At 43.6% G+C, this 12,454-nt stretch overlaps 1 protein-coding gene across 1 annotated transcript in view; it reads left to right on the top strand.

Annotated features, from left to right (window-relative positions):
- Positions 1-12,454, top strand: part of IDH3G (isocitrate dehydrogenase 3 (NAD(+)) gamma) — a 111,449-nt gene that overhangs the window by 95,308 nt on the left and 3,687 nt on the right. The window contains exon 12 of the mRNA XM_018573692.1: positions 5,225-5,371. Coding sequence (XP_018429194.1) covers positions 5,225-5,371 — 147 coding nt within the window. The remainder of the gene's footprint in view (positions 1-5,224; positions 5,372-12,454) is intronic.

Below are 12,454 nucleotides of genomic sequence, written 5' to 3'. Positions count from 1 at the left end.
TTATTGATGGCCCTGTGTTCCACTTTCACATAATGTCATTTGACTACCTGGTTGTATATCCTATTTTATGCCAACTAAAGAATTTATTTTAAAAAAATGTTAATGCCCTGTCTGTTCAACAATAAACTCCCTGTATACATCACAGGACAACAGGACCCCCTTTCTGTGATCCAAACTTTTACTACTTGCTACAAAGTGGAGGTAGGCTGGTAGTGAGACGAGTTTTACACCACTGTCCTACAGCTTTGATTTCTAGTGACAAACCATATTGGAGGTAGCTGCATAACCCATCCGTTCAACACCCTGGTCCTCTGATGCACTCCAACAGCTAAGACAATAAATCCTGTTTTATGGTTAATAGCCACTTATATTTACATTTTTTGTAGTTTTTGACCTATAGAAATGTTTTAGGACTGATATTGCAGAGTCTCCATTATCTTTAACTTGCCATTCAACTTTTCAATGTTAGAAGTTCAGTAGTTAGTAGAGGCCCACCGCACGGTACATGCATATTGGCACTGCTACCTTGGAAACCTTTTAGGACAGTTGGGTTTTTAAAATGCTTCTAGTAAAACATCCTGATTGCTACACATTTACTTTCACAATCCCCTGCACAGCAGAAATTTGGCTACGCAGAAGGTTCTGCATGGGGACCAGTAATAATATAATATATAATATTATATTTATGCAGTGCTGTCAGTCTAACATTTTCTGGCACAGTAAACAGGAGCTAGAGGTGTTCAGGCAGTGTACAGAAATGGGAGAGCAAATTGGGATCCTAATTACTGCAAATAATGCTCATTCAAGGACCAGTGAACAGGTAGATGACATAATAAGCTGCATTAGTGTGTACTGGTGTAACTTTGTTTTTTCAGCACTGTAAAAGCTTAAACATAACTGAGTGATCACATATGAGATTTTCCCATAAATAGTATTCACCCACTTGGAAGCTTTCTTGTTTTTTAATATAATTCAACATGAAATTAGTGCGGTATTTTTTTTTTTAAACAGAAATTGACTCATTTCAAAGTGCAAACAAATGTCTGAAAAGTATGCACACCCTTTAATATGACACACACAAGTATTAACTGCAGGCATTGTTTTCCAGAACTACATATTTAGTTAAATGGACATCACATGTTTCTAATCCAGGGTTTTTAATTGATTGTAGTATACATTATGAGGCTGGACTTGGTGTAAACCCAGTTTGCCTGAGTTCCACTTAAATCTGACTGCGACCCCCTCCTCTCAGCCCAGTCGGTTGTGTGGAGGTGCTCCCTGCCCTGCAGCTAAACGTCATTTTCACAACTCTGTGAAAATGTGAGGGCCTGTGTCCACACAAGTCGAATTTATTTCAGAAAATTTCCATGTGACTGAATATTTCTTGAAGTACAAGTAAATCAGTCATTAACAAATTGAAAGGATGTGTCACATCTGTAAATCTGAGAAGTACAGGCCATCCACCAAAATTGACTGCAGGAATTAGACTGGCTATGGAAACCACCAAGAAAACTATAATAACTCTGAAGGAATTCAGAGCTTCTTTGACTCAGATTGTAAAGAATATGCATTAAACAGCTAGCTGTAGCTTGGATGCTTCAATAGTTGCAGCTTTACAGGGGAAAGGAAAAAAGAAATCCACTGTTATCTAAAACTCACATGACGTCTTGTCCACAGTTCACCAGAAAGCATGCTGGAGACTCTAAATTCAGGTGGAAGTAGGTTCTGTGGTCTGATTAGACCAATGTTGAGCTTGTTGCACATCAGACTAAACACCTAGTTTGGTGATAACCCAAACACTGCACATCTGCACAAAAATATCACCATGTCAAGATTGGTGGTGGCCACATGCTTCTCTGCAGCAGGCCCTGAAAGGCCTTTGAGCTGTAGGGTAGAATGCATGCGTCAGATTCAGGGAGATCCTGGAACTAAAAAAGATGCAGTCTACAAGAAACCTGAGCCTTGGTAGATTTGTCTTTGCACAAAACCTTGACTCCAAGCATAAAGCTGATACTACACAAGAATTATTTAAAACAATAACTGTACTGGAAAGACCAAGTCAGAATTTTGCTCTCAGTCCAATAGAGAATTTGTGGCTATACTTGAAAAAGTCTGTTCACTTATCCCTGCAACCTCACAAAGCTTCACAGATTTAAGGCTTTATTTGCTACCAAAGGTACATCTAAATACTGACTTAAATGAGGTATATACTGATCAGTTACTTGGGGGTATATTTATCATTGATTTGTCAGCTAAATTCACCCAATGAAAAAAATATGTAAATTCTCCTAAATAAGATTTGGCAAGATTCTTGCCATATATTTTTTATATAAGCTGAGTGACTCTTGTTAGTTTTTAATCCTACCAGGACATATAATACTACAATAACAGCTGCTTTTTATCTTAGGATGAATATTTGTGGGAATGTTTTGGGCGAGCCTTTCCTTTGGTTCGTTTCCCGACATGCCCTGCATTGTGCTGAAACTGTGCCTTTTTTCTGGAACGAACCAGCATGACAGTGATGGAGTGGCAAACAATCAGTCTCCCTGCTATGCTTATAAAAACTGTGGTTCTCCCAGGTAACCCTAGCCCTATGCTAACAAGTGCTTGGCTCCAGATGCCCAGGAAGGTGGTGCCAGAAAGGTCTGTCGGACAACAGTTTGTTTGTATACAGAACCTTCAGAAATTGTCACTGGAGCCGGCTTTTTGATTATCTGGATCTAGTCCTAGACACAGCTCAGGCCAGAGTCAGGAGAAAATTCAAACTCTTCTATTGCATATTTCTGCCCTTCAGTCCAGAATTCGTCTTTTACATGAGTCCTGGGTCTGAAGAAAGCCTCCTTTTGAAACAGACCCGTTTGCCCAGTTTCACTCTAGACCTCTACAACACAACATTCTGTAATTCTGGGATAAGTCCTTATACTGTATGCACTGGACAGACCAATTGTTTGCACTGAGAACTAGTTGTCCTTGGCTTAATGTCACAGAAATCTGGCTCTGAAATCTGGGAGGTCCTTCCCTCCTAAATTTTGGAAGTTCCTCACCATGGATGCCAGCCTGTTGGGCAGTGGTGGAATCCTGGGCACCCTGTTGGTGCAGGGGACTTAGTTGTCCCAGGAATCTTGTCTACTGATCAAAACCCTGGACCTGTGGGTGATTTGGCTGCATCTGTAGCGATGGACCATCCTTCTGGGTTGGTAATCTGATTGAGATTCAGTTGGAGAATTGCACGATATTGGTATTCATCAACCATCAGGAAGAAACCAAAAGTCTTGCTGCAGCAAGTGAGGTAGACTGGACCCTGTCCTGGGCAGAACTTCATGCTACCATTCGTGTCCTCCATTTACATCCCAAGCATAGACAAGTGGCATGCATGCTTTCACTGCTGGCAGCACGAGAAACGAGAGGAGCGGTCCCCACACCCGCAGGGATTCCAGGATCTCTGTCACAGATGGGTGATGCTGGACCTCCAGGTACAATAAACTGAACATATTTGTCTCCAGGTGCAGGGATCTGCTAGCGGACGCACTGGTTGTTCTTTTGACTCTGTGGGACCAGTACACCCTGATCTATGGCTTCCCTCCAACTCCTTTCTCATCTGCTTTGAAGGATTGAGATGGACTACATTCCGGTGATCTTCAAAGCCCCAAACGTTGCCAGGCGGATATGGTACTCCAACCTGATCAGACTCCTGGCAGACGCTTTATGGGCTCTTCAAGATCTCCTGTTGCAAGGACCAATTTACCACCCTGCTTTACTGTTGCTGGCTTTAACCGCATGCCTGTAATCCACTCAATACTTAAAACGAATACGTCTACTTCCTATAAGGTCCATCATCGCATACGGAAGGCATACTTTGCTTGGTTGGAAACCATAAACTATAATCCTAGGAAATTCTCAGTGGCATGAATCCTGGCCTTTTTGCAGAGGGACTTGGACCAGCATTTGGTTCTTACACCATCAAGGGTTAAGCCTCTGGTTTCTCATTATCTGATCAAGACCTTTGTGCACGATATCTTGCTGTGGCTCCCCTCTTGACTCATAAATGTGGTTCCCACCTTAACCAGGACATTATTCTTCCATCGCTCTGTCCGTCCCCATTTCATCAAAAGAAGGTCTCCCTTCATTGCCTAGATGTGCTGTTTCAGTTTGAGTTTACAGCCACTGATTCTATTTCAAGACTAATACTCTATTTCATTCCTGATGGTCCCGATAATGGGGAACCTGCTTCTCGCTCCACCAATTCTTAGTGGCTCAGACAGTCTTTCAGGCATATGATCTTAGTTCCACATTTCCTGTCAAGGTGCATTATACTAGATCTTTTCATCATCCAATTCCATCTTCAAGCAAAAAGGTTCTTCAGACGGCTCTTTTAGGTGCAGGCAGTCCCCAGTTCTGATTTTTTGTTAGCAATTTGCCGTTTATAACAACTCGGGCAGGCTGCTTTTTATTGGCCATACAGCTTCTGAATTCCTTTGTTCCTCACTGGACAAATGAGAAAAGGATTTTACGTGGAGTAGAAAGTTCTTTAACACTTAACTTTCAGGGTCCAGCGATGTCAGAAGGTGTCCCATAGAGTTCCCTCTCAGGGCACCCCCCCCCGATGCGGAAGGGCATATGGGCTGGTATCAGCATAGCAGGGGCACTAAAAATCCACACTTGTAAAACACAGAAATACTTTAAAAGACTAATTCCCCTCTCTAAACCAGGGAACAGTTTGATTATTGTTCAAGGCAAAAAAGGGTGAATGTTTGGCAAGTTTCAGATGTGAATGTGGGAAATCAAATCTTGGTTTCAAAATAGGCAAATGTTGGGCAAATTTCTAGTTAAATCAGTGACAAATACACCCCTTCTCTTCTTGCATTGTAACTTAATCACTGCAAAAAAGCTTGCTGTAATTAAGCATTCAATGACCACAAAACATAAAAAAGTGGGTGACTATTCATATTGTTTTCTTTTATAGGAACATTTATTTAGGTGTTTGTCTAGAGATTCATTTGAACTGCTAAATAGCAACAAATGCTTTTTTTTTAACGTTACTTCCTACTTAGACATGTAGGCTTATGCATCCATACACGAATATATACATTTTAATATTGCACATGTTTTGCAGGTAAAGCAATGCAATTTTGTGTTATTGCTAAGAGTAAAAAAAATGATTTAAGATATCACAATGGCTTCCAACTCTTGTCCACATATTCCTAAATCTTATGTCTTGTTGTAGCTTGTATCTAGCCCCCAGAAGTTTGATGTGATGGTGATGCCCAACCTTTATGGGAACATAGTGAACAATGTCTGTGCTGGACTGGTAGGAGGCCCAGGATTGGTACCCGGAGCAAACTATGGTAGCGTCTATGCGGTGTTTGAGACGGTGTGTACTTTTTTGTTGATAATATAATCGTTTTGATTTGCTTTAATTTCTTGTAAAATAGTTCTCTTTACATGGTAGAAAGTTGCAATTTTTTTAATATGTGTTATAACATGTCCTGAGTTTTGTGCGTAAGGAATAAACGGTTAGTCTACATTCACGCAATTGATTTTGCTGTGTGGTAGGATTCCTGCTGCAATAGGGTACTGGTTCCTGTGGCAGTAATCCCAGGTGTGCTCGCTCAGTTGCGGCTGCTGAACCCATGCAAGTAAATGACAGGGTGATAATGGCTGCATCTGTCAATAGCAGTTCGCATTAGGGCTGCAACCAACTAATCAATTATAAGACAATAATGAGAATAGTTGTCAACTATTCTCATTTTTGATTAGTTGGTTGGATCCCTATAATAATAAATATTAATGAATAAATGATAATTATTTAATTTGTATCTGATTCATTGAAAAAATCTGCCAACTAATCGTTTATAAAAATAATCATTTGCTGCAACCCTAGTCCGCATGTCATAGTTCACATACAATAAGATTGCATGTGAACTACCACCGACAGATCCAGCTGTTGCTATGCTTTATGTGGTTTGATATAAATGATTGTCCTTTCATGTTGGATAGATGATCTATTTTATATTTGTGTTTTAACCAAAATTACTGCTTTGTTTGTTTGTTTTTTTCTTATTTGGGTTAGGGTTTCAATTTTCTTTTCTTTCTTTGTAATGTTAGAGGGGGATATAAGAAGGTTGTGTTAATCCTTTCTGTACCGTGGTAGATGATGACATTATCATCTATACCCCACCTCCTCACACTCCAAGAGGACATCTAGCTGTGTGAAATAGCAGCTCCATTACAAAGAGTTCCAGCACCGCCCAGTCTCGGGGAAGGTATATATATACCGCAATGCTGTACAGAGAACACTGAGCCAGCCACATCACTTACACTCTAATGTCCCCTCCCCCACAGTCACGCCAGTCTGTGTACAGAGGAGCTTACACTCTAATGCCCCCCTTCGCTGGATGCAGGTCTTTGTGACCCGCTGGATGCAGGTCTTTGTGACCCGCTGGATGCAGGTCTTTGTGACCCGCTGGATGCAGGTCTTTGTGACCCGCTGGATGCAGGGTTTCGCGACCCGCTGGACGCAGGACTTCGTGACCCGCTGGACGCAGGGCTTCGAGACCCGCTGGACGCAGGGATTAGTGATCCACTGGACGCAGGGCTTAATGAGGCTCTGGACGCAGGACCCACCTGAGAGTGACCCTGCAGAGCCCACCATAGATGCTGCACAGCCCATCTGATACTCTCCATGGTGGGCTCTGCAGGGGTCTCAGGTGGGCTGGACAGGGCTGCATCTCCCTCCCTCCTTCCCAGCTCCTCTTACCTGCTCATCTGGCCTCCTCTGCCACTGGACTGGCCGGAAGTGACGTGATGTCACTTCCGGAGGTCAGAGATCAGATGAAAAGCCCTTCTCCCAGCAGGCTGCTGTTTTTTTAATGTTGGGCGGAGTCATGCACAGCCACAACATCAATCTACAGGAAGGAGGAACTACAAGCCCCATCTGCTATTGTGGCAGAGGGGCTTGTAGTTTCAGAGAAATACAAGTGTGATGACATCACTGCACTGGTAGTCCCTTAACTCTGCCTCCCGTCCACAATACTAGATGTCTGTACCTTGGTACAGGCATGGACGGTAGCGGGGATGCACCAATACCATTTTTTCCAGGCCAAGTACAAGCACCAATACTTTTCTTCAAGTTCTCACCGATACCAATTGCCAATACCTTTTTTTAGTGTCATGTGACAGTTTATCTAAGGGAATACAGACCAATGATTTTAGGACAGTGGTGGAGCGCCAGGGCTCATTCCCAGCTGCAACCGCAACCGTTGCTACCCTGGTAGTTCTACCACTGACTCAAAATCTCAGCAATACATTATACAGCAATGCCGAATGGCAACCAGCTATAGAGGACTACAAATCCTGACAATATATTGTACAACAATGCAGAATGGCAACCGGGTATAGAAGACTACAAATCCCAGCAATACATTATATAGAAGTGCTGAATAATAATACTATTCTGTATTTCTGTATAATGTACTATTGCTGGAATTTGTAGTCCTCTATAGCTGGTTGCCATTCGGCATTGCTGTATAATGTATTGCAGAGATTTGTAGTCCTCTATAGCTGAAGCTAGTATTATTATTATACCATCAGCTGTAGAGGACTACAAATCACAGCAATAAATCATACAGCAATGCAGAATAATACGAAACTACATACTCTGTGCTGCTTCGGGTGACAGTCTGATGTCTACAGTAGAGGGTCTGTGCAGAGTGCTGCGCAGGGTCTCAGGAGGGCTGCGCAGGGTCTCGGGAGGGCTGCGCAGGGTCTCGGGAGGACTGTGTAGGTTCTCGGGAGGACTGTGTAGGTTCTCAGGAGGACTGTGTAGGTTCTCAGGAGGACTGTGTAGGTTCTCAGGAGGGCTGTGTAGGGTCTCAGGAGGACTGCTTAGGGTCTCAGGATGGCTGTGCGGGTTCTCAGGAGGAATGTGCAGGATCTCAAAACAGATGTGCAGGGTCTCAGTAGAACTGTGGGGTGTCAAGAGAGCTTTGTGGAGCCTCAGGAGGGTTGTGCATGATATCAGGGGGGTCTATGGGTGGTCTCAGGAGGGTTATACAGAACACAGCAGCCAGGAGGACTTACTATGAGGCGGTCTGGAGACGGGACGTTGGAGACAGGAACACAGGAGACAGGAGTGCGACCTCAGCAGCTCAAAAGTCAGCACACAAGGAGGAGAGGGCGTGGGAGGTGCGGCCCTGAAGTCACACTGGACGGAGCTCTATCACTCTGATCTATCTCAGGCCGTTTGTCTGCAGCCTGCTGGGTCTGTGTTCCGATTTTTCAGCCCTCCGGCTGAATGGGTGGGCAGGGTCAGATCAGCAGTCTAAGGCTTCCCTACTCCACCCACTGCAGTGTGTGCTGAAACATGATCACTTTCCTTCTGCCTGTAATAGAACTACAGGGGGAGGTTATTAGACCACAGGCTAGACTGCACAGTGCTATGGAGAAAGGTAAGCACATATTTTTAGAGCTGCGGAAATTAATGATTAATTCCTCGATTAATCGTTAATTTCTTTGATCGATTAAATTTTTTTTCCTGAGGAGATCACCTTGGAGGCAAGCAGCCAGCCTCACACCATCAGGGAGACCTAATAGGACTATACCATTATCCAACCGGGCCGTACCCCCAATATGCATCAACACCTCCCGGTGTGATTGGCTGGGCGGCTGGGTGTCGTCTCCTTCCGTATGGCCCTGGGGTCCCGGGTGTGACTCAATAGGAGACCGTGGAGGTTTTGTTGGGGCCTTACGGCTTCCGCCCTCTCGATCCTCCAAGTATCTCTCTCACCTTACTGACTAGCCCTGCATGATCTATCTCTTGTGGGTCCCCTGATGAAGCCATTGGCGAAACGCGTCGGGACCTATTAAGTTAAGCCACTTTTAGGGGCAATCATGTTGTTGTCCACAATACTGTCAACGCTGTGATTACTATCATGTTAATTTGACTACTTTTATGTATGCTATTGTTTATATCCAATCAATGTTTATACAAAGGGACCTATTTAGTCTAAGCACTATAGGGGCAACCATGTGGTTGCCAATTATGTGACCAATATCATGCTAATTTTGAATATCTGGATTTACAATAATGTATATATCCTATCAATGACTATACAAACCAAGATCATGTAGGGTTTTGATCAATACATGTAATGCACTAATATTTTTTAACTAATATTATTTAAATAAAATTCTATATATTTGTAGCAAATCTCTCTTGAATGGTCAATTACACCCCTCCAGAAACTCTTATTATTTTCCTACTCTTTTTCTATATCAATTTATTTATAGGGGGAGAGGTGTAAACTAGGAGCCCACAGGGAGGCAACCCACAATTTAGCCTATTCTAAAAAAAAATTGATTGGTACTCACCTCTCTGCCGGTTTCCGGGTCTTCCGGGAGTTCCGTTGGAGATCCGGTGAAATCACGGACATCGACGTCACCGGACTCCTCCCCCCTTCCCCAAGTGGCTCCGTGGGCTACGAAGGGAAGGGGGAGGAGTCCGGGAAGGTCAATTTTCAGTGACGTCTAACGAAGGGAAGGGGGAGGAGTCCGGTGACGTCTATGTCCGTGACGTCACCGGACTCCTCCCCCCTTCCCTTCGTTAGCCGGCGGAGCCACTTGGGCCTGCTGCACTTGTGTGCCACTCACTGCCACTCGTGATCGTGAGGACTACCCATGGCTCATGACTACTATGTCATGACTGGCCTGAAGACACAAGGAAAAGGTAACTATAAAAAAAGCAAAATACACACACTGCAGGGGTCTCCAGACAGGGAAGGGGAGCACGGGAGAGGGGGACAAACTCTTTGATAAGAACAAAGTATAGGAACTTCTATCAACAAGTAAGAATTTGTCTCAATGAATGCAATAGACCAGAATGTGGCGGTTGCCAGGCGTTAATGCACTTTGCGCATCATAATTATTCTTATGCATCGCATGATGGAATGAGCCCATAAAAGATATTTGATCTTCTCAAGGAAAGTGCCCAATGGTATTTCAACTTCAGTCATTGTCACTTCCAGCAAATCACAGCTTCCCTAGCGGCACGTAGCAGACGTTTTTTGAAGGAATGTGGAACAGCGGTATGCCTTGAGTGATACATTATTGAGGAAATAGATTTACTCTGTAAGGAGCCCAGCGTGACACTATTTAATAGTATAATAAAATAGGAGGATATGAAAATTTATGATTAATAGCATTATTATTTCTGAAGTAAGCATTGGCCTATACACATACAGCACAGCAATGAAGTAATAAAATGAACTAGGATCACACTAATCCAGCACGTTATTATTCTGAGTTGCCCCACTCAAGCGGTGGCCATATTGAGTGGGGCACGTGAGATTAATAACGTGCTGGATTAGTGTGATCCTAGTTCATTTTATTACTTCATTGCTGTGCTGTATGTGTATATGCCAATGTAGTTGGATCTGTATGTGCGTTATAATTAATCGATTAAAAAAAATTTGATTAATCGAACACGAAAATTTTAATCATTACCAGCCCTACACATTTTTAATACTTCCAAAAGCTAGTTACAGTAGGCTAAAAAAAAAAAAATTCTGTGAGTTCTACTTTTAAGTCTATCAAGCACAGATTGTGATTGATCCGCTTCCTCCCCAGATGGATGTTTGATGCTCTATTTCTGCTCTAGCCATGGACACCCACCATGGCTGGCTTGGGCCCACAGGTGGGCCAGCCGAGCCCAGGATGCGTGGGGTGGAGGGGTGGCACCTTATCATGGCTGGCTTGGGCCCACAGGTGGGCCAGCCGAGCCCAGGATGCGTGGGGGGGGGGGGTGGCACCTTAGGTGGCCAATGGAAGTGATCGGGTGGCTGTAGGGGCAGACTGACAAGAAATGTGGCCCCCGGGCAATACAAGATGATGGGGCCCCTTGTGCTCCGCCCATATACAAGCCCCATCTACAAGCCCCGCCTGCATAAACATTCCTGTGTTACAGAAATATTTTCTATACACTATTTTTAAAATATTGGGCCAATTCAATAAAAGAGGAATTGCTGGGATATTGGTAGGATAATTTCAAAATCTAAACAAGTATGGCCAAATTGGAAAGTGAGCTAAATGGCAGAACGTACAGCAGACTTCAGGCCAGAGCCAATACCCGGCAGACCTGTTGGCAGATGCGGGAGGGAGGGGGGGGTCTCGCATACACTTTAAGGTGACTCTGACACTAGTAGCAAGAATACTGCAGCTCCAGAAACAAGATGTCCATTTATATATACAAACTAGGCATGTGCATTCAGATTCGGACAAACCTGCAAATCAACGAAATTCTGTTGATTCGGCGGTTCGTCCGAATCCGAAATAACAATATTTTTATATGCCTGAATATACTAAAACTATATTTGGGCATATCTACATTTATCAGAATGCAAAATGGCCGCCAGAGCGTTCTGCACATGCCTGCTGCCATCTTGGAGCCAGGGTGCATGATGTCACATGATGCCACGCGTGTGTGGCGTTGGGTGACAGTCATTCGAAGAACAATCGGTGGCCATATCAGCTGCCAGTGTGTTCTGCGTATGCACACCCCCATTTTGGAGTATATCTTGGTATACACGAAGGTGGCGGCGCCCACATGTTCGGGTGCCGCCATCTTGGTGTATACCAATATATACTCCAAAATGGCGGCACACATGGGCAGAACGCGCTGGCTGCCAATATGGCCGCCACTTGATCTGAAGTTTCTTTGCAGTTTCAGATTTGTTGCCTCCGAAACCGCATTAAAATGTGTTTCCTTTGACAAAACAAACGAAAATGTTTTTCATTTTCATTTGTTTCATCCAAAACACATTTTTTTGCCCTGCACATGTCTGGTAAAAACCACACCAACCAAATGATATAATCTGACTAGTATACAGCAGATATGCATACATTGTAAACAGCACAGAACATACCAGCACTTAAAAAGTGAGATCCCCTGTCCCTACTTAAAATTGAACAGGTTGTAAAATCTAAAAAAAAAATATAGGAAGAGTAAACTCTAGCCCCAACAACCAATCAGATATTTACATTAACCCAATCTGCCACTATAAATGAATAATTTTCTTACCAGTGCCAATAAACTTTAAAAAAAAAGAGTTCTCACCAGGGTCAGATACGGGCTACCATTCCTCCAGTGGGGGGCCCGAGACCAGATCTCAGTGGGGGGCCCCGGACCAGATCTCAGTGGGACCGCCAGCTGCCACAGCACACAGCCCCTCCCCCGCTCCCTCTGGGCTCTTCTCAAATTATGAGATGCGGTTGTGTTAATGCGGCGACAGAAGTGTCTAGTGGGTCCGGGATATATCTATATCTATATACACACACACACACATAGAGAGAGATATGTGTGTGTGTGTATAGATCTATCTATCTATCTATCTATCTATACACAGTATATCTATTATTTATATATATATATATGTATATGTGTATATATATATATATGTGT

This window comes from Nanorana parkeri, unplaced genomic scaffold (assembly GCF_000935625.1).
Source record: "Nanorana parkeri isolate BGI_ZX_2015 unplaced genomic scaffold, ASM93562v1 scaffold2490, whole genome shotgun sequence".
NCBI lineage: Eukaryota > Metazoa > Chordata > Amphibia > Anura > Dicroglossidae > Nanorana > Nanorana parkeri.
This window is presented reverse-complemented; position numbering and strand designations above follow the sequence as displayed.